Source organism: Trachypithecus francoisi, unplaced genomic scaffold, assembly GCF_009764315.1.
Source record: "Trachypithecus francoisi isolate TF-2019V2 unplaced genomic scaffold, Tfra_2.0 Lachesis_group4, whole genome shotgun sequence".
NCBI lineage: Eukaryota > Metazoa > Chordata > Mammalia > Primates > Cercopithecidae > Trachypithecus > Trachypithecus francoisi.
In genome coordinates this window covers 75,115,182-75,142,563 of record NW_022681469.1, presented here as the reverse complement: position 1 = coordinate 75,142,563, position 27,382 = coordinate 75,115,182, and the positions used below count along the sequence as shown (strand labels likewise).

Sequence of the window (27,382 nt, the reverse complement as noted above, 5' to 3'; positions counted from 1 at the left end):
TTAAAGGGATTTTCCAAATGGGATAAAAATAGAGAAAGAAGATAGCTTATCATGAAGGGCCTATTCTAAAACCTGACTCTTACATCAGTAAACACATAGGCTCAGGTCAGACTACCTAGGCTGCATGCTGGGTCTGTTCATAAACTGTGGGCTCCATGCTTAAGTTCTTGGTGCCTGGGTTTCCACTGCTAAAAAGTGATCGGCTATTGTAAGGACTAAGTTAATTAGCATAAATAAAGCCCTTTACTTGGTGTCTGGTATGGTGAATGTTAGCTATTTTTATCATCATCATCAAAATGATAATGTCCCATGTAAAAACTTGTTCTTTTGGAACAAAACAAAAGCTTTATTTTTTCTGAGGTAAAAAGATGCCACTCATCCTTAGAACAAGAAGCATGTAATTGAGTATACCTCCTTTTCACAGTGTTAATCACACTGGAGCTGTGTCTCCAATACAGTTGAGAGAGGGAGGAGAATGCCTCCCACTTCACATTCTATTCTGATCTCTCTGCCTGTCTACCTAAATTCACTCATGACTTAAGAAGCACTTTGATACTTTACATGTTTCAGCAGCATTTCTGCAAATAGTTCAGAATATGTTAATTTCACCTTGGTTGTATTTCTGACTTTCCAGAGAAGTAGCAGGCCTTATTTAAAAACTGAACCATAATACATTTCTCTCTTTTAATCTCTTCGTAAATTTGCGCATTTCAAGTGGAATCATGGCAAATTACATTCCCAAAGAATTTCTTTCAGCTTTGTAGTTAAATAATGTAACTGTTCTTAATAATTACAGCACTGAAATTTTCCTACATGATGACAGGACACTAAATATGCTATATATATACACATACATGTATATACACACACACACATATACACATATACACACACATAGTGTATGTACATATATAAATGCATATATATGCAAAGAGATGTGTGTATGCCTAAACTGTCAAAATCTATATCTGTGTGTTTATTTATAGACAAAGTTAATTCATTCCTGACTTTTTATCATACAGCCACATCTTTAGTCACATTGTGCTGGTTCACTCTGTTCCACAGATATTCACTGCACTCCCAACCATCTGTCTCACAGGTATGTGATACCAGTCACAAGGGAGAACACATAGTGGAATGAAGATGGGTTAAACCCCTATTACCTCTCCTAACCAAAAAAAAAAAAAAAAAAGAATGCTTCAGGTAGATTGGAATGTCCAGCTCCATCTTTGTAAATGAAGAGAGGCATATGAAAAAGATGTATCATACTTATTATTGGTAGAGCAAGTGGTTTATTTAATTCATGAACTGTCGTGATGTTGAGTTCACCACCCCTTTCCCTTCTCCACCACTCCTACATATAATTTCAAGGTCAAATCCATGAATAATGAATTGTCTCAATTTTAAGATAGGTAAAAATTTAACTTCCAGAATTAGCTCTACTACGAGGGTCTCCAAAACTCTGCCTCAATTCTAACAAACTTAGCAAACACTGAATACATATCTCAAAATAACATTCACAAAAACAAGGAGTCTGACTATTTATGTAGCATATTAAGAAGAACTCAATAATAAATGCTTGAAATGTCTTATCTAGATAGATCATCTAAACCAGCACTTATTTTTTAGAGAATTCAAACATGGAGCTGGCACCAATTCAATCTTTCTGACACAATTTACAAAATCATAAAGCAAAATATAATGACACAAAAGCCTTTTGGCTGGCAAGTACTCATCTGTTTTGAAAAATCATCATCATCATAATCCATTTTTTCTAAGAAGGGCAATACTAAGTTGATGGATTTCTGACCACCCCTAAGGGGGAAAGGCTCAATCAAAACCATGTGCCAATTTATCTATATAACAGCAGAGAAAACTAAACTTGTTTTTAAAACTGTCTAATGACTCCTCCACCACCTACCTACTTCAAGTGAAGCTAATGCCCAGAGCCAGGTCACTGAAGACTCAGCAGCAAAATTCACTGAAGAAGAAATAGCCATGGAAACAGCCACTCCCCTGCATATACCATCCAAACACTCTGAGACACACATAGAAATGGTATTTTAAGAATCCACAGTCAGCCGGGCACAGTGGCTCACGCCTATAATCCCAGCACTTTGGGAGGCCAAGTCTGGCAGATCACCTGAGGTCGGGAGTTCGAGACCAGCCTGACCAACATGGAGAAACCCTGTCTCTACTAAAAACGCAAAATTAGCCGGATGTGGCGGCACATGTTTGTAATTCCAGCTACTCAGGAGGCTGAGGCAGGAGAATCTCTTAAAGCCAGGAGGCGGAGGCCGCGGTGAGCCGAGGTTGCACCATTGCACTCCAACCTAGGCAACAAGAGTGAAACTCCTCAAAAAAAAAAAAAAAAGAATCCACAGTCAGTCTATTTCATGCAGAAAAAAATCCCTAAAGGGAGGATTTACATTATTATCATGCTGATTACTATACCTACTAGTTGCATAAACATACACTGTATGTTCTCCTTATTCATTTTCATGACTAATTGTAGTATTTTTATAATGTGCTTTCTGTTTCCAGAAACAAAATATCACTGTACAACACTGGGCCAATAGGAAATTTTAATTTACAATGACCTGTCAAGCCTATTACTTGAAATCAACTGGGTCAATTGGGTCAATCTGAAGTTCTATCTGAAGTTCACCTGCCTTCAGAAAAGAACATAAAACTTCTTACTGGTGAGCACTTATTTTTTTAGTGTAAATTAATATTGAAAGAGAAATTACTTCATTCTACTGCTGATGAAGAATAATATTCAAGTATATTTCTCTGAAGACTTTAAGATCATTATAGACCCAGTACTTCAGAGGGCAAAACAACAGCTGGAAAAATCTGCAAATGAAAAAAAGAAAAACTCCCAGCTGACCATGCAAAATCATTCTACAGAAGGCAACATTAATCTTCATACCTATTTTATACGGATACACTAACAGTCTAACTTAACCTGCAAAACTGACAGCCAAGCCCAGCACTGGTTCTTTTAGGACCTGATCTCTGATTCCAAATCTGCCATAACCTTGTGCACAGCTCTAAGTTACTATTACACATTTTAAATGGTCCAGTAATGCTAACCTACTTTACCAGAAATAAACGCAAGTCTCTATCTTTATATCTCTGTAACTCCTTTCCCCTTCCTGATGCGCAGTACTCTTTCCCCAGTCTCAATCCATAAATACCATTGGCTTTTCTCAGAGTTACTTACTTTACCTACCAACTCACCTCTATAAAAGTATAAAGAGTACTAAAAATACAAAAAATTAGGCAGGCGTGGTGGCGGGCGCCTGTAGTCCCTCCCAGATACTCCAGAGGCCGAGTCAGGAAAATGGCGTGAACCCGAGAGGCGGGGCTTGCAGTGAGCTGAGATCGCGCCACTGCACTCCAGCCTGGGCAACAGAGCCAGACTCCGTCTCAAACAAAATAAAAAATAAAAAAGCATAAAGATAGGGCTGGGCATGGTGGCTGACGCCTGTAATCCCAGCACTTTGGGAGGCCGAAGCGAGCAAAATCACTTGAGGTCAGGAGTTGGCAACTGGCCTGACCAACATGGTGAAACCCCATCTCTACTAAAAATACAAAAATTAACCGGGCATTGTGGGGGGCACCTGTAATGCCAGCTAGTTGGGAGGCTGAGGAAGGAGAATCGCTTGAACCTGGGAGGCAGAGGTTGTAGTGAGCTCAGACTGCATCACTGTACTCCAGCTGGGGTGACAGACTGAGACTCCATCTCAAAAAAAGAAAGAAAGAAAAAGTTTAGCAACCTTTATCCTTCTTAAAATCTTTCCAATCTTTTTCTCCAAACTTTCTCTGAAGCACTATTTCTCAAACTCTATTCCTCCAAAATGTGGGGCTCCCCCATCATGCTGCCTCCCAACACTCTCACACTGTCTTACCCCTTATTCTCACCTTTCCTCTCCTCACAGTATCCCAATGACATAGATATCTGGATCTAACACTCAGATCCACAGCCTTGGCTCTAAGGCCCCCATGAGTTCATCCATCCTATTTTGCAACTATCGGATTAAAGACAATCAACTTTCTGTTTATGTCTAGTTAATGCCTACACTAGCTCTCATTTGCTGAGCATCTGTTATTAACCAAGCACTAGGCAAGATCCTTTGTGGGGAAGGTAGGAAAAATACATGGATCAATAAAAAATAGTCACATATGATTTTTTTTTTTTTTTTTGAGGCGGAGTCTTGCTCTGTCACCCAGGCTGGAGTGCAGTGGCCGGAACTCAGCTCACTGCAAGCTCCGCCTCCCGGGTTCCGGCCATTCTCCTGCCTCAGCCTCCGGAGTAGCTGAGACTACAGGCGTCCGCCACCCCGCCTGGCTAGTTTTTTGTATTTTTTAGAAGAGACGAGGTTTCACCGTGTTAGCCAGGATGGTCTCGATCTCCTGACCTCGTGATCCGCCCGTCTCGGCCTCCCAAAGTGCTGGGATTATAGGCTTGAGCCACCGCGCCCGGCCACATATGATTTTTGTACTTACAAGTTAATTTCACAGAAAATAGCACCTCTTATTATCTTCTGCCTAATCCAGCTTACCCGTTTACCCTTTGCTTGTTTCAGCCTCCATTCTGACATTCATCAGTCTCACCTGTGTTCACTGTGACTGCTGCATACCCACCCCACACTTAGCCTTTCAATCTATCTCCACTCACTATTAGAGTGGCCTTCTAATATACAAATCTAATAATGCCTTTCCCTGCTCAAAATCCCCTCCAACAACTAATGTTTTCAGAAAAGTGTGCAAACTAAGTCTAGCACAAAGGAACCTTCTTAATCTGCCCTTGCCTTAACATGTACCAACAATATTAAACTTTGTGGTACATGCCTTACCATGTACCAACAATATTTTGCCTAAAAATAAATCATACTCTGAGATCTGCAAACGACAGCATTTTTTTCTCTCCTCTATGCCTTGCTGTTACGTTGCACACTTGTCCCTTTTTCTGCCAACACTTACTAAACCTTCGAAACTCAGATAGAGTTTGGTTTCTCCCAGAAGTTTCTGGGAACTTGACTCCAGAACCCAAGTGCCCTCTCTCTGCACTCACAGCATCCTGTGCACACCTCTATTGCAATGCTACTCTCACTACATTGTGACTTACATGTCCATCTCTCCCAAGCCAATTCAAGCTCCTGGAGAGATGTATTCAAATATGTAATTCAAATAAGTGCCTAGCTTAAAGCAGACACTTTTACAAAAAGATGCTCTCTTAGAAGAAGCAATTCAGACTAAGAATGTGTCAGATATTTGAAAATGGCAATTAAAGTTAGAAATCATAAAAACTGATGTATATTTTAATAGGTCTACATTAATGTAAGACACCTAGAAGTATATTCATTCACCAATCTTTTGACATCAGGCTAACACCTTTACTTTGAGTTTAGGTCTGCAAATTAATGATCCGCAGTATCTGTCCTGCATAATTCATTGGCTATCATGGCCACTTTGGTTTTCTTTAAAGTGGGACAAAAACTTGAAGACACTCACAAAACAATCGGAGTGGCAAATCTTTTTAGATATTTGTTGAAAGAGTTTCCATCATCTATATCTCCCTCATCTAATTTAACAAGATCTTTAAGTGACATATTTTATCAGATCTTCCCCAAAGAATTCAATTTACATTTTTATAGCAAAAAAAAAAATCTTTTCACACTCATGTTTTATCAATTTACATAGTACTGAATACACACTTAGAAAGACAAATAAAGAGGGCAAAAACAGGTTTAGGAATGTACACAACCAACTCCTGGTCAGTCTATGACTGTAGGTGGTGAGGTGAGTAGTGAGGGCATACTAAAGAACAGTCTGTGAGGTCATCAGTCAGCATGTTCTATCCAGCAAATGGAAGACATCAGTTAACCCAGCAAGCTGAATAAACAGAAGTTGGTTGAAAGCTTCTAGGATAAATGTTTACTGAAAGAACAGAGAGAAAAAAAATGGGGGACCAATGGATCTTCTCCACCCTTCCATAACCACCAACAAATAGGAGGGGCATATATATAGCAAAGTGATGATGTCGTCTATCCCTTTAAATTATTCAACGACTTCCCATAGTTTGCATTTTATTTCCAACTCCTATGTCTACAAGTCCCTCCTTGAACTACCACCTGCCTACATTCTTACACTACACACACACACGCACTTCATGTTCCTCCAACTGTTCTGGTTTACTCTTACCTCAAACGTGCTTTTCCCTCAGCTTAGGATTTTCCACTTCTCTACCTAATTAATTCTTATTCATCTTTAAAGCTTCAACTCAAGCATCACTTCCTCTAAGAAGCCCTCCCTAATGATTCCTCTCCTCCTGATAAAGGTAGACTCCCCTGCTTAGAAGCACCACTGCAAGCTGCTGTATCAAAGGTGACATGTGTACTGGCTTCCCTGAGTCAGTTCCAGATTATGTCTGTTGCCCCAGTGTAAGTATTCATAACATTCCCTTTCATTCTCAAAAAGTGTCCCAATTTTGACAATAAATTCCATGGTCACCCTAGATATTGCATGATCCAAAGAAGACTAAACAATGGTCTGTGCCCTTATTTGAAAGATAGTAATAATAATTAGAACGCCTAATTTCTCAACAGTTCGGACAATAAATTATATATGATCACGCTATGTATCTCTATCACAGCACTTATCATACTATCCTACAAATGTTTACTTCTCCTCTTCATAAGTCTATAGTCTCAAGGAGAAATGGTTTGTCTTACTTATCTTAATATCTACACAGCAGAGCTCAAAGTCAACACATTTTAAACATATTCAATGTTTGTTGACTATTATCAATCAACTCAGAAGACAATGTTACTCTAAATAGCTGTAGCATAACCACTTATTCATAAACACTTGAATAATAGGTGATTTATCAGGCTTGACTAATGCCTATATAGTAATTATAAAATGTTATAATCATATTAATCTCAAGATGAAAAACAGCAGCAACAAAATCACATCTGACATAGTGGCTCAATTCATTCAAATAATATAATGAACCCTCATATGAAGTCATATATTCTTACCAACATCCTGCTAAAAGGTGCTTTTATTATATTCATTTTAGAAATGGAAAAACAATAATTTTTATAGTTATATTTTTAAATAAAGAGGATATTATCAAGGGCCCTGAAAGATTCTTTTACTTCAATGTCTACAATGCATTTTACAAAACACACTGCTTTTACATATTTGCAGAAACATACATAACTCCCCCAAAAAATTATTGTACATTTAAAAAGAAAATGCAGAAAACAGCTTAACCATTCTCTTCCTTAGGATGCCATCAAAAGGTATTTCTGCCTAGGAAAAACTTGTTTCTACATAAACATATTTGCATGAACAAGCAAAGCTATTTCATATTTCAGCTTAATAACAACTGTCAGACATTTTCCAGATAATGTAATTCATGGAGGGAACATACAGGCAAAAAATACGACTTCAAGGTCTTGGATTATTTGGTCCCATGCAATTTATTACTAATTACAAGTCACCAAGAAAATGAAAAACTGTTTTCTGGATAAACAAATTCATAGTCAGCAAAAGCTTGTTTAGAGAATGAGACAAGTGACTACAAAAATAATTACAAAATTGTAACTTAGCTATGGAATTAAAACCAACCACATTCCTTTTTTTTTTTTTTTTTTTTGAGACGGAGTCTTGCTCTCTCACTCAGGCTGGAGTGCAGTGGCATGATCTTGGCTCACTGCAAGCTCCGCCTCCCGGGTTCAAGTGATTCTCCTGCCTCAGCCTCCGGAGTAGCTGGGATTACAGGCGGCCGCCACCACACCCGACCTTTTTTTTTTTTTAGTGGAGACAGGGTTTCACTGTGTTAGCCAGGATGGTCTCAATCTCCTGACCTCGTGATCCACCCACCTTGGCCTCCCAAAGTGCTGGGATTACAGGCGTGAGCCACGGCGCCTGGCCAAAACGAAGCACATCTCTAAAATCAATATTAAGGGAATGGGGGGACAGAAATGACCCCAAAAAAGTAATTCCTCTCTAATCACTGAAAAAAACAAAAGAAACCACATTTTAGTAAACAAGTCCGGAAATAAAAGGAAGGTAAAAAGACTAAATAGTAAAAAATTATTCAAATGTTTTAGTTAATTAAATTTTCAATAACTCTCATTTTTAGAGTACAGATACACTCACATACTCAAGTTACCAAAGGTGAGGCAAGTTACTGCAACCTCTAAATAAGTAGCTTTACAACTTTCTGATGGAATCTCAATTTTTAGATTTTCTTGCGACTAATTACAAGCTTCGATGATCTAAGTAGAAATAAAGTTAAGGCAAAATGAGTACTCTCCCCCTTCAACTTCCATAGTTATATCTCACACAACCATACTTTAATGACTGTGGTTACTTATGAACTATCATTACCTTACAGGTCAATAGATTGAGATTTCCCAAATGAAAGAGAGCACAACAGCTTCAGCAAGCCAGAGCAGTGGCCGGGAAAGATTATAATCTGCAATGGAATCACTCAGCTTTCATTTATAACTGCTAACCTGAATGCTAGCAGTTATAAATTTATCTATAAATAAATCATACAAGCATTACACACATAAAAATGTTAGCCCGGCAGTGGCCCATGCCTGTAATCCCAGCACTTTGGGAGGCTGAGGTGGGAGGATCGCTTGAGCCCAGGAGTTCCAGACTAGCCAGAGAATCATAGTAAGACTCTGTCTCTATAAAAATGGAAAAAAATTAGCTGGGCATGGCAGCACATGCCTGTAATCCTAGCTACTCAAGAGCCTAAGGCAGGAGAATCCCTTGAGCCCAGAGGTCGAGGCTGTAGTGAGCTGTGATCATGCCAGTGCACTCCAGCCTAGGCAAAAGAGTGAGACCTTGTCTCAAAATATAATAAAAATAGTAATATTATTATCATCCCAACTTGGACCTTCAGGTAGGGGGAGGGGGAGAAGAGGAAGGAGAAGGAGCAGACGCCAGCTGTGTGCCTACAATGTGCCAAGCGGTGTGACAATCCTGGAGACGCAACCTTAAAACAAATTCCCTGCCCTCAAAGTTTAAACAAACTTTCTTAAGAAGATCAGATGTCTGCAGGATCTGAACACAGGTCTGTCTGATTCCAAACATATAATCCTCTGCTACAACATACTGCCCAACAGAGGGAATCTCTTCATTAAATTTTCTAAGAATGAGAGCGAGAGAGGAACCAACTCCCCCACTAAGATATGCGGGGGTGAAAAACGAGTTTTCTCCCTGAAACAGCTTCAGAAGGGGCAATCAAAATAAGAAAGTTTGACTGTGATAGTTAATTTTATAAGTCAACTTGACTGGGCCATGGTGCCCAGGTATCTAATCAAACATTATTCTGGATGTTTCTGTGGGGGTGTTTTTAAATGTAATTTGAGGAAAGCTTGTTTCTTTCCATAATGTGGATGGGCCTCATCCAAACAGTTGAAGGTGAATAGGACAATAGACTGACTCCCCCATAAACAAAAAAAATTTTCCAGCAGAAGGCTTTTATACTTGAACTGCAATGTCAGCTCTTCCCTGGGTCTCTAGCCTGCCAGCCCACCCTGCAGCTTTTTGACCTGCCAGTCTCCATAATCCTGTGAGCCAACTCCTTACAATACATTTTTCTCTGTATAATATACACATCCTATTGGTTCTGTTTCTCTGGACAACTCTAATATGCCAGGTAAACATTAAATATAGGATATGGAAAAAGAATACCTTCCAAAATATTTCATATCAATATTCTGTTTATTTCAGCCATATTCCAGCTACAGACTTTCAACCATCTGAGGGACAGGCTTCAAGGGTTCTAATGGATGAACTCTTAACAGTTCTCCTAGATTAAGGGTAAGAATTTCGTTCAGCAGGCCAGGCGCAGTGGCTCACTCCTGTGACCCCAGCACTTTGGGAGGCCGAGGTGGGCAGATCACTTGAGGTCAGGAGTTTGAGACCAGCCTGGTCAACATGGTGAAACCCCATCTCTACTAAAAAAAGAAAAATTAAGCCAAGCATGGTGGTGCGTGCCTGTAATTCCAGCTACCTGGGAGGCTGAGGTGGGAGAATCGCTTGAACTTGGGAGATGGAAGTTGCTGTGAGCTGAGATCGCACCATGAGCACTCCAGCCTGGGCAACAGAGCAAGACTCTGTTTCAAAAAGAAAAAATAATAATGCAGAGTGAGACTCCATCTCAAAAATTAATAAATCAATAAATAAATAAAAATAAAGAATTGTATTAGGTAATAAGAGTCAAAACCCAGTAACTCAAACTAAAGCTCTTCTGATTGCTACATCTGCAAATGGGACAATCTCCTGAGGCAGCATCAGTTCACTAACGGTCCTACTCATAGAACTCGTTATACAGAGAAGAAGCCAGCAAGATAAAAATTCCACAAGCATCATAATCTCCATGGAAAAACATAAGCCTCATCTCAAACTTGATTGGGTACATGATTAACTAAAAAAAGATATCACTGCCTCAAATCATTCACAAATTTATATAAATATGCAAAATCACAACCAGTAAAATTATTTTTTCTTTGTCTTTTTCTAATGTAATCATTTTATAGAAAAGAGTCAAAATTTTACATGGTTTGTCTGTTAATGTTGCCTCTTTTTCTTTAGTTATTATAATTATATACAATCATCTATATATCCCTACTAGAAACCCAGTATACAATAAAATATTAACAGAATTTATCAACCATATTGTAGTAAGGTTTAAGAATACTTAACAAAAAGTGATAATCCAAACACCAGATTATATTGTAAGGTAATTTAATTAGGACTTCACCAGAACTAATAAAATGCCAGAACTGCTTAAAACTCTAAGATCAGAGTAATCTGCTGATGTGATTAAACAAAAAGCAATAATTTAAACTTCCAATTTCAGAAAACTCTGCCACCCAACAAAAATACGTTTGTCATCATTTATATACTACAACATTATCTACCAAAGCTTTTCAACGGTAGAAAATTATCCAATAGATGAGAGGAACTGACCCTTTGACTCTAACTAAAAATATACTACCATATAGTCTAACCATACATCAAATGAATCTCTTTTCAGATAATACGGTTTTTAAGAGGAACAACAGGAAACTACATATTGGCTGGTGTTTTAGGACAGGAAACATATTCAAATGGATTCTGTGGAGGCCTAGAACTCAAAATCCTATTTTTAACTGGGTGTGTACGTGAGTTTTTTCAAAGGATTATATGTAAGCAAGATAATGAACTTGACATCTCCACTCTGTCACCTTCACAGGGAGCAAGCCTCTTGAGGCTCAATAATCTATCAGAAAGACATCATGCCACATGGCTAAATGGTTAAGTTTCCTTTAAGTAAATGTTTATTATTTTTAGTAAGACTACTCATTAAAATATATTTCACTTCAACCCAGTGTTTAAAAGCATATTTTAAGTAACACATTAGAATATCATGTACACAATAGCTGAACTTAAGGAAAATATCTCAGGTCTATGCAAAAGTTATATAATCACAATTTAAAATGAATTGGAAGGTCTCCCTCCCCATAATACTTATAAGCTTAGCCACAAATGTGGGATCAATTTTACCAAGGTTTAAGAAATGTGCACTTAATGAATTCAACTGTCAAAAGTTCATCCATTTTCTTAAAGTAACACCTTCTCCAGTGTTATATAAATTTACACTTTTCAACCAAATTTCTTTTCTGTGACATGTCCTCCAAAAAAAAGTACATTAATAGAGTATTAGAATTTGGGGCAGCATTTTAAAGTGTTTTTGTTAACTTCCTTATCTTGTTATTGCTGATCATTCCAATTGTGTCCCACCACTATTTTTTAATGTAATTAAAGAATACATGATCACTGTAGAAAATTAAGTAAATTCAGAAAAGTATACATTTATTTAACATCACCACTATTCTCTCAATCCAGAAATTTATCAGTTAATATTTTGATGTATGTGTTTTTAATCTTTGTCCTACATGCAAATACACATATTTTTAAAGTAAAAATAAGACAGAAATGCATATTAAGCATTTAACCAGACTTTTTATTATGAAGTATTTACATCTTTAAGTAATCTTAGAAAACATGAGTTATACAGCTTTATCCTATTATACTATACGCATTTATCATAATGAATTTAACCATATCCCCATTACTGGATATGTGAGTTGCTTTAACTTTCTACCAACTCATTTAAATAACACATTGATGTAGTCTTTACTAACAAATATTGATTTAAAAAGTAATAAAAACCACTCAGAGCTCACATCAAAAAAGCCTATAAACACATAAAAATCTTCAATCTCAACAACAAATCAAGTAGAAATTATAAGAGTTATTTTCACTTACCAAACTGAAAACTGCAAAGCATATAAATAATACTAAGTACTGGTGCAGGGATTGTGAGAAAACTATTCCAAAGCAATGCTGATTATAAACTAATACACCCTTTCTGAATAACAATTCAGGCAGTATATATAAAGGGCTTTAAAATAATTTTATTTTTAATTAATTTAAATATAATTTAATAAAATTATAAATTAATAAAATTATATTTTATTTTTAGGAATCTATCTTAAATAATAGGTAATTCTAGATGCTGAGCAAAAAACTGTATATAATACAGACATGAAAATCATAGATTTTCGGGCCCAGCCCTTCTTTTTCTTTTTTGAAATAGGGTCTCGCTCTGTTGCCCAGGCTGCAGTGTGGTGGCCCAATCACAGCTCACTGCAGCCTCAATCTTCCAGCCAGCCTTGATATTTCGAAAGACTTACTTACAAGTTTGTTTGTTTTAGTGCTCAGTGCTCAATGTTAAAATTTCTAAAAGGAAATACATGCTCTGGACATAGAATATTATATAATTCCTGGTGTACAATTTAAATTACTGTATTTTATTATTCTACCTATAGAATAAACTTCTAAAAATAAACACATTCTAGGTAACGGTAGATAAGATGTCATTCAAATATCCTACAATAAGTTTTGCCTTTCCCCCTGAGAAATGGGTTCTTTAAAAAAATAATAATTTTATACATGTCTATAGTATCAATTAACAATGAAAAGTGCAAATTTACGTCTTTCTCTTCCTTTACAAAACAATTCTGCAACTCAGTTTTACCCAAAACAAGTACTTAGTAAAAGAATCCATCAATATAACACTGACTCAAAAACAGGTATTTTTTTTTTTTTTTTTTTTTTGAGACGGAGTCTCGCTTTGTCGCCCAGGCTGGAGTGCAGTGGCCGGATCTCAGCTCACTGCAAGCTCTGCCTCCCGGGTTTATGCCATTCTCCTGCCTCAGCCTCCCGAGTAGCTGGGACTAGAGGCGCCCGCCACCTCGCCCGGCTAGTTTTTTTTTTTTTTTTTGTATTTTTTAATAGAGACGGGGTTTCACCGTGTTAGCCAGGATGGTCTCGATCTCCTGACCTCGTGATCCGCCCGTCTCGGCCTCCCAAAGTGCTGGGATTACAGGCTTGAGCCACCGCGCCCAGCCAATAACAGGTATTTTCTTTTTTGAGACGGTGTCTCGCTCTGCCGCCCAGGCTGCAGTGCAGCGGCAGGATCTCCGTTCACTGCAAGTTCCGCCCCCCGGGTTCATGCCATTCTCCTGCCTCAGCCTCCGGAGTAGCTGGGACTACAGGCGCCTGCCATCATGCCCGGCTAAATTTTCTGTATTTTTAGTGGAGATGGGGTTTCACTGTGTTCGCCAGGATGGTCTCGATCTCCTGACCTCGTGATCCGCCCACCTCGGCTTCCCAAAGTGCTGGGATTACAGGCGTGAGCCACCGTGCCCGGCCTCAAAAACAGACCTTAAAAACTAACCAATAAACCTGATTTTCCCTCTCCTCTGTGGGCCCTTACCATGAAAAGAAAACTCTTCACAAGCCTGAAAAGGTACCTCTGACTGTGAGTACTATTTAAGATTCTTATAGTGAAGATCAGACAATTTTCTGATATGAATGTAGCCTCCATGAAGCTGTATACTTACGTATTTTTAAAAGAGGAGGAGTAAAAAGAAATTTTTGGAGGAGAAATCCGAGGTGGATAAAAGAGAAAAGTCCATCTTACTATATACCAACAGACTCAACATGCAAGTCACTCAGTTTCGTACGGTCATGCCAGTCCTAAGGCATCAAGACAGAAATACCAAAGACATAATCTGGAAGCCTCTCACTGCTTATTCCTGGAAAGAAACTTTCATGGTCATGACTCTGTTCACCCTTTTGACCCTTGACAACCACTCTATGTCTGAATCTAGCCCTACATATTTCAACTGGCATGGAAAACAACTTGGAAGATTAGCTTTCCCTGGCACAAAACTCATCTGACTTATAAAAGAGGGCAGGAGACTAACAGATCTGGGAGCAGTTTCATTTACCATTATCCATAAATACTTGGTGAATAGTTTTAACTCCACAAATACTTTTTTAAAATACCAATGAAATAATAGATTAAGTATAAGCAAAGAACAAAACTTTCCTCCTCCTAAAATATAAAATTTCCTGATATCGTCATACTCTATTTCGCTGTCTTCGTTGTAAGGATATGTGCATGAGAAAGAGTAAGTTAGGCTGAAAACTGGGAACTGTACAAAAAAAATTATCAATATTTCAATTATGTTGAACTGTGCTATGAAGCTATTTCCAGAGCAAAAGTGAGTGAAGCAATTAATATGTCAGCAACTATATTACAAAACATTTTTTTCTTTATTCTTAGTTTCCTCAGCAGGGTATTTTAACATATAGTTAAACCCATACTTTCAAAAGTCAAGTTGCTCTAAAAATCCACTCTATAAAAATGTACTCTCGTGGACTTAATATTCTACTCATTTTAAGGTTTCTACTATAATCCATAGAATTACTGTTCTCAAGAACAATTTAACATAAATTCTTCATTTTGATATTTCAACAAAAGATGTCCAAAATTTTCTCTTTGAAATCACAGCACAAATATTTATGATTATGGTGTAGTACAAATATGTTTAAGACACAGAGAATTACAGGATGGTAAAGCTGAGAAACAATCTTAGCGATAAATTACTATAATAATAAAAAGTGATAAATTAAGTAAGACAGCCTCAATTACAGGTAAGAAATTAAGGCCTCAAGAGGCACACTTGTCCAACCTGACAGAATATCAAGTACCTCTTGATGTTATCATTCTTATTACTAGTTAATGATATTTAATAGTAATATAGACTATAGAGTAATATGCTCCAACAGACAATACATGGGAAACTAAATAAATATCTGCCTCAAATCACTCATCTTACAGATGGTTACAGTACAGATAATAGCATGTAGGCATAAGAAATCTATATTGAAATATCAAAGGATGAGAAAAAATTTTAAGGTAGTGAAACTGTCCGTGAACAATTCCAATAAAAGTAAAAGAATAACAAAAGCAACAATATAAAGAAGTAGGATAGAAATAAGCATCAGATTATTAGAAAAGGAACAGGATTCCTTCATGCTAGTAAAAGACCAATGTAAAGATGAAACTCAGCATCAATGCCACTTGTACCTTTAAAGAAACCCTACGCAGGCAGAACATGGTGGCTTACACCTACAATGCCAGCATTTTGGGAGGCTGAGGCAAGAGAGTCACTTGAGCCCAGGAGTTCAAGACCAGCCTGGACAACACAGCAAGACCCTGAATCTTCAAAAAAAAAAAAAATTTAATTAGCCAGGCACTGTGGCACACACCTGTAGTCCCAGCTACTTGGGAGGCTGGGGCAGGAAGATCCCTTGTGCGCAGGAGTTCAAGGCTGCAGTGAGCTTTGATCGTGCCACTGAACTCCAGCCTGGGCAACAGGGCAAGACCCTGTCTCTAAAAAGAAATAAAGAAACCCTATGCTGAATCAAACACTCATGCTTCATATGTAGCAATTTTAGATTCCATTAAGAGAAGTGTGGTGTCCCATGCAAGGGAGTTGTTCAGCCATCCTCTTAGCCACATAAACCTTTTCTTCCTCAGTTATACATTTCATCCCTTCTTGAATCCTACTGTCTCCTCAGCTTCATGTGTTCTTCCTCTCTATGAAATGCATAAAATGGCAGACAACATTTGTTGATCCCAGATAGCGCCACTTAATTTTTAGACCATGTCACCAACCAGAAGAAAATTCTTTTTGCCATTGCCCTCTAGACTTTACTGTAGTGTGCTATCCTCATGATATCTTAAATTTAATATATCCCAAGCCATACTCCTATATTCTTCTTCAATTATCCTATAGTCTTTTTTAAAAGCATTTGTAAGAAATGTCTGGAAGAAGTTAGTCTACAGAAAAAGCAAGTCAATTACTGCTTGCCAGAGGATGGAGAAGGAAGGGGAATTGGGAATGATTATTCACAGACACAGGGTTTCTTTCTAGGATGATGAAAATGTTCTAGAATCAGATAAAAGTGATAGTTGCACAACACTGTGAATATACTAAAAACCACTGAATTGTGCACTTCAAAGTGGTGAACTTCGTTACCTGAATTTTATCTTAATAAAAAATTGCAAATTAAAATTAAATAAAAAGAAGAGTGAGTGCACCACCTCCCTACACACACCAGCATGCCCCTCCTTCTAACTTTCCTTTCACCTTCCAAAGTAATAAACTCTCCATTGGTAGAATTATTCAAGCAGAAGCTGAAACATCATCTGTCAGGAGTATGCTAGTGAAGGGCTTCCTGAAGTGACTGGGAAATAACGCTAGATTACCTTCAAGTATATTTCATCTCTACACGTCTACGTCACAAACTGAAGAGATTAGAATCAGGAGAAAACCGTAAAAGTGACCAGAAGAAAAACTATAAGGCATAACTTGAAAAGTTTTCTTCCTTTTCAAATCCATAGCTATAGAATATAATGAAGCAAAAGAACAAAAAGAAAATAGGTCCAAATGAGGGCATAGAAAATTAAGAAAAATATCAGGTAAATTAGATAACAGCATAAAAAGCAACAAATTATAGCAATGTTTGTTTTGTTTATACAGAATTTATCCAATATCTAACTATATTTCTCTATAATAATTCCTAAACTTGTTTTCAAGTGGTAGAGAAGATGTTAGAAAAAAATCTAATGCAGATGAGATTTCAATCAAATTACTTCTGATGGGCATGTAACTGGGTTCACAAGGAAAACAACACATGGATAACATAACACAAAGTGATTTTCCTCCAAATCTGGCATCTTATCTTTCAAGTACATGAACCCAACAACTAGAGTCATTTGTGAGAAAGAAAGTTTAGAGGGAACACAAATTATGTATGATCCAAAAAGCAAGAAACTGCTGGGCACAGTGGCTCACGCCTTTAATCTCAGCACTTCGGGAGGCCAAGACAGGAGGGTCGCTTGAGCCCAGGAGTTCAAGACGAGCCTAGACAACATAGTGAGACTTCATCTCTACAAAAAATAAAAAAACTTAGCAAGCATGGTAGCGCTTACCCATAGTCCTAGCTACATGGGAGGCTGAGGCAGGAGAATTACTTGAGCCCCAGAGGTCAGGGCTGCAGTGAGCCATGATTACATCACTGCACTCCAGCCAAGGTGACAGAGCAAGACCTTGTCTCAAAAAAAATAAATTAAGTAAACAAAAAACAAGAAACCTTAAATCTTTCTATTACAAGTAAATGCCAGTAAACATCTGAAATAATCTACTGTCAAAAGAATCCCTTTTTAAACACTAAATGATCATTGTTCAATAAAAAAAAAAAAGTATAGATATACCTCTGGATTTTAGAAAAGGGGTTCATTCAACAAATATTCATTATTTGATTTTACAAAGTATATTAAAATATTTGACATATTTCATTTACCTGGTTATGAAGCATAGGTCATAAAACATAACAATTTAAAAGGAAATCCAATTTAAATGTTATACCATTGGCCGGGCACAGTGGTTCACGCCTATAATCTCAGCATTTTGCGAGGCCAAGGCGGTCAGATCACTACAGGTCAGGAGTTCGAGACTGGCCTGGCCAACATGTTAAAACCCTGTCTCTACTAAAAATACAAAAATTAGCCGGGAATAGTGGTACATGCCAGAAGTCCCAGCTACTCCAGGGGCTGAGGCACGAGAATCTCCTGAACCCAGAAGGTGAAGGTTTCAGTGAGCTGAGATCGTGCCACTGCACTCCAGCCTAGGTGACAGAGCAAAGCTCCATCTCAAAAAATAAAAAATAAATGTTATACCATCAAAGTTATCCAAGAAAAGCAAGTTAAATCATATGACAATTCTTATACTCTCTCCATAAGTTTATTAATTTACACTTGCAAAAGAAAGAAAGAAATGAAATTTCTGATCCTATTAAAAACTTCCTCCTCCCAACTTTTTATAACTAAAAACGTAAATCACACAAAGAGCCTAGGATGTGACTTTTTAATGACCCAAATGCCTTATGAGTTAAGGATAATAATCCACTTTGGGATCCAGAAACAGAGTGTTCATGCACTTTACAAGATTACACCTTATTTCATCTTCAGAGAATATTATTCCACCCAGCCAGCTATAGCAGCATCTGGAAAGGAAATTTATTAAATGTTGCTTCCCTAACATTTTATGACCAGCCACTTTCAGAAGCCAGAAGATTGTACTTCAAATTAATATTCCAAAGAGTGATCTCTTGATCAGCGACATCAGCGCCACTTGAGAACTTGTTAGAAATGCAAAATCTTAAGGTCCCCCTCCAGACATACTGTTATGTGGTTTTCCTATATTATTTCAGAATATGAAATTCTATTATAGAGGTAAACAAATGGGATGGATGAAATGCTTAAGTGACAATCATAGATGGTAAATAAACTAATAACTTATGAGACAGAGGCAACACTCAGGCTGGGCCAAGTATTGATAATGAGAATGCAAGCTCGTGAAATGAAGGCAGTCAACAGATGTGTGATAAATAGGTAAGCTGGGAGTAAGACATGACAACAATAAAATAAACAGAAATTATGATAAAATGAATGAGGTTTACTTATAGACAAAAAGCAATGGAAATACCAAGTCACCATTATGCCTGGACTGACAGCTACATTACTTCCATGTCAGTCATCTACTGAGGACACCAAGGATGGTCCCATGGCTCATCAGCAGGCAAACTAGCAAAGCTATGACTGTACCAAAGTGTATTTGTCATATCTTTTTAATAGAACAAGTGTGTATCATCAACCCAGGAAATCATTAGTCTATGGAGTCTTGGTTCAAATATCAGCTCCGGTCATCATAACCACATCATTAATGGGGAACAGTTATGTGAAAGAAAGATGGGACATAGGAATATTGTTTACCCAGGACACAGGTAGTGTGGTCCTTCCAAGCTGGTTTGAACTGCATTAACTTACTCCATAGCTTTCCTCTTGCCTCAGGATTTGTGCTTAACTAATTTGGTAAATCATGTGATTCAAGCATTTTAACTTGTTTTGTGAGTATTCTATTCCATAACCTCTGAGATAGCTTACCTGGTGGTGTACTTGGAGCCCAACCATTGTATCAAGGTAATTTCCCACAGAATACCTACTGAATCAGAATCTCCATGCTAACAAGATCTCCCAAGTGATTCATACGCATATTAAAGTTTAAGAAGCAATGACAAAACTGTTATAAAGGGAAGCCTCCGCAAAGACAAAAAGTTGGATCTCAACAGAACTATTCTCTGAAAACCATCTTGAACAAAAAACTTCATATATCCATGAACACCCTAACAATGACTCGGAGCCCCAGCAGAGGGAGAGAATACAAGAAGATCCATTTTCAACAACTATTATGTAAGGTTTGAAGCTCTGGTGCCCTTGCTGATTATTTGAACTCTAGTCCTGTAAAGCTCCATATGAGTTGAGAAAACACTCAAAATATAGCCCAATGTACCTCAATATTAACTCTGTAATGTCCTACTTACTGGGAGTTAGAAAAATCTTTTTCAGACATGCTGTTTCAAGGATAACGATCCATTGTAACACAACAGTATTTGAGGGGGAAAAAAATACCAATCCAAAGGACATAAAGAAACAGAGAAAGGTTGTGACTTCCTTAATAAGGCTGCAGCAACCTTAGAAAGATCATCAAAGCACAGAGTTGGGAACAGCCTGAGAGCTTCCTTAATGGGCTGTACACTTCCCACCTACCAGCAGCTCCTGACTTCATCAGCTCCTCATTTTATGTATTTGTTATATTTGCATTGTCCCTGACACATATTAGGGGCTCCGTAAATGTTCTGAATTAATAGAAAAAATGACACGTCACCTTCTCTTGTTTTGATTCATCTGAGACAAATTTACTTTAATTCAATCCTTTCATTTTGAAAACTTCCTGAGAATGAAGGCATAATTCCATCTTGAATTAGCATGGTTCATAACATTCTCCCATTCCATACCTCAAAGTTGGATTTTAATTTGCTATTATTAATTCCATTCTAATATTTCATAACCCTATGAAACATATCTATCCAATAAGATATAACTATCTATGAAAGATAGAAAAGTCATACTGACAGCTGGCAATACAGTCCGACCATTTTTAAAAGTCAAGGTATATGTTCGAGTACAAGGTATATGCTGCACAGGAAAGATCAACTATTATTCTGATGTTTTTCTAAGTTCAGATTTAAGACATCTTATGGAAATATCTACATAAAACATCTATAAAAAGAACTGAAGTAGTCACTGAGGACAATATTGCACATACAAAGATGATAAATAAGACCTATAACAAAAATCTAAAGGTGCTGGGAATTTTTAACCTAGTATAGAATAAAGTGACAGGAAAAGAATGTAAAAGTTCTAAAAATCGTTTATTTAAATAATACACTCCCTATTGCTTCTTTAAGAGGAAGTATGTTTAAGCTTCAAAGGAAAAGACTTAGGTTAGAAAATTGTAATTTCCCATTCCATAAACAAAGCTTTATGAAAAGAATAAAGAAACACAGATAGAAAATGGTTGCGTGTATTCCTTTCCAAATAATCTATCAAATCCCTTTCTCAAATACGCATTTAGTACAACCCAGTGCCATTAAAGGACTCACAGGACATTAAACATTTCAGCATAGATTTTTATACTGTTTTTTATGGATTTTAAATACAACGTGTTTAAGAATTGACTCTACAAATTCACAGAGGAAATGGGTAATCTTACAGATTTTTGTGTCTTCTTCAGCTAACAGCATGAGAGAACACACATGATAAGCCTTCAATAAATACTTTAATTGGATCTAATTAGGTATTACCACCCTCTGAGGCAAAAAAAATCTTAATTGGGGAATAACCTAAACACTAAGACCACCACCATGACCAGTAGAAAGCAGTTCTCAAATTTTCCAAGTGAATCCACTTGCATATTAAACAATGGAAGCAGCAAGAAAGAGTAATTGTCTTATTCATTACAAAGGGCTAAGAATGAGTCTTCTGTTTGCAAACTTAATCCACTCCAAGTAGTCCTGTTAACTGCCCAATAAAATGCAATACATTATTTTTGTTTCACAAATCTTATGCTTGATCTAATTTGTTTTACAAATCTTATTCTTGATAAAATGTGTTAAATGTAAATAATGTTTCATTCTTTGCTATACAAAATTGTCATTATATGACAATTAAGAGGCAAAATACTTATTGTTATCAGCAATCATAGCAAAAATTAGTTGAACTTCAAAATATCATTCCCAAAAAGCAGGTTTGTTCACATATAAACAGACATATTTCAATGATAAATACTTTAAAATCCATTAAACCTACTAGTGCACAGTTATGTTTTGTGCAGCACAGGACCCAAATACAGGCTGGTATCCCACTTGGCTGACGGGGTAGTGTTGTACTTGATAAATTTTCATAAGCTGCTATCCCCCATATTAAAAACTTAGTCACTGGGTTTAACAAACTCCTTGAAGAGTTCATTTCAGTTATTCCTGCCTTTCTCAATGTGAAACGATTTAATCTTACTGCTTTCTTCCTAAGGGGTAGAAAGATGATGTTCAAAGGGGATGTGAATGGCGAAGTTTAGGAGCTCACTGGATAGGCTTGGGGGAAAGGCTCCTTTAAAGGCCATCTAGAGTAGGGCAGTGGGCATTGGGGAGGGGTAGGAAGGCAGAAGGAGACAGAGAATCACAAAGGAAGGTGGTAAAGCACTGCAAAGAAACTTACTTTCAAACTGGATTGACATCTGTAGTTTATTTTAAACTACAGTTTAACTTAACATGACCCATTCTGACCCAGAACTTCTGCCTTACACTGATAAAATGAAAGTTTGCCTGCTAACATCTGTAAATAATTTCATAGATTATTACTTTATTTCAGAATAGTCTTTCATAATCAGAACAATGTCAGATTTCTCTTTAAATATTTCTATGTAAATTTATATTTTAGAGCCTTATATGGAAGGTCCTAAAATGAAAATAACAGTGATTTTAGATTTTTGAGGAGAAAATTTACAGAAACACATCAGATTCCAAGTCTGTCATATATACACACTGTGTAAGCTAGAAGCCCCTAGAATGTGGTCTAAAACTACCGTTCTGCACCATAACCTTCCAGATTCCCCCAAGGAGAGCATGCCAGAATCTCAGGACTGAGCTGTGGGCAAGTATACTTTGAAAAAGCACCCCAGGAGATTCTGATACTCAACCAACCACCTCCTGCCCCTATTGCCATTATCCGCTAATAACATTCCACCACCCACTGCTGATGTACTTTGTGCTATTCTTCCATATCAAATGTTAACTAAGTGAAGTCATTACAGCATGTGAATTCAATTGTCATTTATCCAGTTTTTAAGAGGTAAAAATAAATCCATGAATGGCAAATCAATGTTACTTCTTTCAAAAAAATTCATTTTAAAGCTATGTAACAAATTTTGAACTCAAAGTGTTTACACTCAAAGCTTTTCAAAGTATTTAAGTCAGTTAATATATTTCCACAAATTAAATTTTGACCACCAAGTAGCAGTACCCAAAAAAAGAGTTCCAACAAAATTCCTCACAATCCAGTTATACTTAAGTAATAACTAATATTTCTTAAGAAAGTAAATCGAGTATTATTCCCAGATTATCATAACTCTCCCATTGTATATTATACTTCATACCTTAAAGTGTGCACATTCAGAAAATATTATTTATGAATAATTTTAGGTAAAACTAAAGTAATTACATTTCTAACTAACACTCCTGGTTTTCAGTACTCACATTACTCATACTCCAGTTCACTGGAATGTATCTCACAATCCCCGAACTTCTTCAGCATTAATATTACTCACTATTGGTGGACGCCATTATAAAGCACATTTAAGAAATGTAATTGATATCTCTCAAACTCCAAACTTTTAAAATCACCTGACAACAGGTGTATATCAACAATCTTGAATCCCTTACAAAAACTCCTACTAATTGTCAAGTCTATTCTACATACAATTAGGCCCTAGTACTAAAAACAAATTTGAAAACAAATGGAGAAAATACACTTACCTTAATAGGGGCACTACTAAACTTAATTTTCCTATTTGCTGGGATTTCTTCTTCTTCTGGCAATCCAACGATTTCCGAGTATTCCATATCGGGCTGATAGTAATTGTTCTCATCACTATCTTCCTCCTCATCCTGCTCAGTGCCTGTCTCTCCCCAGTCTGAATTATACCTGGATCTCACCCTATACACATTATAGTCACTGTGCATGTACACATGGGAACTATCAAAACTGTTTGAATCTTCGGGTACTTCTTTTCCACAACTGGATGCAGAAGCATCAGGAGAGGTGAAATCACCACCTGCAAGTTCTTTCCTCTGTTGCTTTGCTGCCTCACTTTCAAGCAAATTAGTTTCAGCATCTTCTAACAGTTGGCTTTGTGGTGAAGGGATTTCAGACTTTGGCATTGCCTTACTTTCAGCACAAGGTTCTTCAGGACCGTATTTGTCAATGCTGTCGGGAGTCTGTTGGTTAGATGTGGAGTCCTCGGGTTCCTTGCTCTGCTGGATCTCTTCACCAGGTATCGAAGCTAGAGAGGTACTTTTGGAAGCCACTTCTGGTACTGGAGTTGTGTTACTCTTGTGAGCATCATCTGTATCAACACCTTGCTTGTTTGAAGGAGACCAGGAATTAGAATCCTTAAGGTGGCCAAAGGTGTCAAGATTTGTAACAGTAACAGATGGTAAATTCAAGGGATAATGCCCAGTCACTGAGTATTCATTGTTTTCAGCCTTCTCAGAAACGATGGCACTGGGAGAATCAGTGTTCTCAAATACTGCACTCAGTTGACTCACAGTTGGGGAGACAGCCTCAGTTCGGGAGCTAAGGCTGTCCAAGGAATCAGTACTGCCTCTGTTGGACTTGGAACCTCCCCATTCATCCTGAGGTTCACTCCCTCCAGCTTTCTCTTTCTTTGGGGAATAGCGGTTGTTTTGTCCTGATTCATGTACACTTCTCTCAAACATCTTCCGAGTCTCAGTGAATTTGGAATATGAAGGGCCATCGTACATTGTGTCAAATCTACTAATTCGTTCAGAAACAGAGGACTCCAACTTAACAACTGAGCCATCTGTTTTCTCCAGAAATTCTCTGGGCTTCATTCTTCTCTGAGGAGATGAATGTCCACCTTTCCCCCTTGTTTTGGCAATGACTGCAGCATTCTCGTTGGGTTCCATACCCATCTGCATAAATAGGTTTTTAATTCTGTTGACATTGGAGCCATATTTCCTCCCCCTGCTCTGCTGGGAGCCCTCACCTTCTTTTGTTTTTTGTTCCCCATCTGACTTGGGTTTGTCAAAGGTACTTTTCAGTGCCTGGAACTCAGTTCGATATGCATTCCTGTGAGGAGAGGCACTTCTGAGAGTTGTTCGTTCACCTGAAGACTCAGTTTTCAACATTTTCACTTCAGGGGTGAAAAGCCAATGTTCATAATGATCAAAGAAAAAACCAAAAACCAAGATACCTGTCTTCTCTAATCACCAGTATTGGGTCAAGAAAAGTACCTCTCAAATGGTATACTGTGTTAGCGATCGTCCCAACAGGTGTATTAGGAACTTAGTCACAGTCAAGAGTTACAGAGAATGGTTTTTTCAAAGCAAGACTAGAGGTTCATCTGAAATAGAAAAGAATGAATTTCTGAATGCATTTACTTATTTTAATTTATGTCTAGTCAAATAACATACATTTTATTTTCCAAATGGCTTAGCCACGTGGCAAACAGAAGAGCTTACTCATTGAAATGGGAAGTTAAAAGTCAAGAAGTTATCATTCTGATTGGTCTTTGGTAAAAAATGTTTCAAACACAATTTGGAGATACCTATCAAAATCTCACACACACACACACTCACAAATACAAGTTACACGTAAGTATATTTGAAAGTAACACTTTAGCCCAAGTTTTAGTCACTTTTGTGAATGCCCTTTAAAAAGAAACCAGCAGTTCATCCATCTTTAAGAAATCAACAAACTGTCCAGAAAATCAACTTCATTCAGGATTCTCCACAATTAGTTGGAACTTATTCTTTCTAAGTACAATTAAGTTTGGAATCTATGTTTACAAACTCCAAAACATGCCTACAGCGGCATATTTTACTTTTTCTGGTCCAATATTCTCATCTACAGCATCCCCAAAGCAATACTAATGCAATTTCAGACCAAAACGAGGAGGAAAAAAGTTCCTGAATGGCAATAAGTTTCATTAAATTCAGTTATAACAAGTATTTGGAAGTTTCCTAACAGTGGTTATTATTAATTATGGAGTGGGATGCAGACTACCAAGGGAATAAATGCGTAAGAATGTGACAATCAGAAAGCAAATATACTGTGACACCCCTTTTCACAGCCCTGATTTGTTTATTCTTTCTTGCCTCTAACTTACTACAGTTCAAAACGCTACGCAATGCATGCTTGCTGGTCTCCTTAAGCCCACAGCAGGATTTTATATCAATAAGCCAGTAATCAAATACTTCAAGATATGCTGAAGAGCAGACAATGCAGGCAGTTCTAAAGATTTTTCATTTTATTTTTGTTTTATTTTGATGTTAGACCGAGACACATCACCCTCACGTACAATCAGCTGAGGAGGCACACACTTTCACTTAAAACGTCTCCAAACTCGGCTCCTGGCCCAGCACGCATGCATGGCCCATGCAGACAAACAAGAAAGGCTTTGGAGTGTGGTGCCTGTTTTTCCTTTTTTTGTAAAGCATCGACAATCTCCTTTTACCCTGACCATTCTTTTTAAAGCCACAAACACCCTCCCCTCTCCCCTACACACACACCCCATTCCCTCCCCCGCCAATTCCAACCCGAGGAGGCGGGGGCGGGGGAGATGGGGCCGCCGGGGGATTCAAAACCTGCCCTCACAAAAGACAAACATAAATAACACCAACTTGAGAGGCAGCCGATTCCCAAGCCTGGTTCGGGACGCAATCCCTCGGCCCTGGGGCAGGACCGGGAGAGCAGGTGACGCCAAGCGCTATGGTAGGAGGTCGCAGTCTAGCTTTGTGCCAAGAAGCACCTGAAGTCCTAACACATTGGCTGCGGCTCCCGGCGGCTGCCAGGCGGATCCCAGTGTGACACGGAGAGAGACGAGCTCCCTGGCCACATTTAAAAAAATAGAAAAGAAAAAAAATTACAGGGTAATGAAAATAAATTCCTTTGTTTTTCCTCCCAATGTGCCAGGAAACAATAGATCCCACTGATAATGCCTCCGATCTTCAACCTATTGCTCCTCCACCACAACCCACCCCCACCCCCAGCCTGCAACTCAGCCTTTGTACAAGCCGATTTTTTCCTCCTCTCCACCCTCCCCAACTCCTCGCCCCGCGCTCAGCCTCCCCCTTACCCGAGCGGGAGCGCCGCGGGCGGGGAGGGTCGGGCCGCCACGGCTCCCACCCTCTCCTGGCAGGCGCCCCCCGCCCCACGGTGGCCGCGGCGGCACGGCACGGCGCCGGCCCGCTGTGTACACCGCAACCCGCTCTTCACGGCGCAGCGGGCTGGGCGGCTGCGGCGGCCGCTTCCACTCGCGCCTCGGCCCCCACGCGCTCCCTGCCCGCGGCGGGCGGCCCCGGGAGGCGCGCTGCGCTCCCCAACGCCATTGCGGGCGGGCGGCGGCCCGGGCAGCGACGCGCCCGCATGCTCCGGCCGGCCTGGGGCCAGGAGTGCCGGCAGGGGAAGGGGTTTGGCCCACGTGCGGTCGCCAACCCGGGCCGTTTGGGCAGCCAGGGAGGCCGCGGTGTAATGGAGGAGAGGCCGCGGGGGTGAGGAAGACCAGGGGTAACAGGTGCCTCACCTCGGCTGATGGGATTAACTCTAGGGCCGCAGAGAGAGGGAGCCCGGCAGCAAAATCCCGGGAGAGGGAGAGAGAGGGAGCCTCTGGCGGCCAAGGAAGGGCGAAAAGCACCGGCCCGAGGCGAGGCCGCCCCACCCCCTCGGCCGTGGGCGAGG

The 27,382-nt window shown here is 38.7% G+C and overlaps 1 protein-coding gene across 4 annotated transcripts in view; it reads right to left on the bottom strand.

Annotated features, from left to right (window-relative positions):
- The window catches only part of PPP1R9A (protein phosphatase 1 regulatory subunit 9A), a 408,553-nt gene extending 381,379 nt beyond the window's left edge, over positions 1-27,174 (bottom strand). For all 4 annotated transcript variants that reach the window (XM_033192833.1, XM_033192830.1, XM_033192831.1 and 1 more), the window contains exons 1-2: positions 26,781-27,174; positions 23,437-25,046 (exon numbers count right to left, since the gene is read on the bottom strand). In XM_033192833.1, coding sequence (XP_033048724.1) covers positions 23,437-24,831 — 1,395 coding nt within the window. In that variant the 5' untranslated portion in view covers positions 24,832-25,046; positions 26,781-27,174. The remainder of the gene's footprint in view (positions 1-23,436; positions 25,047-26,780) is intronic.
- Positions 27,175-27,382: the final 208 nt, after the last annotated feature.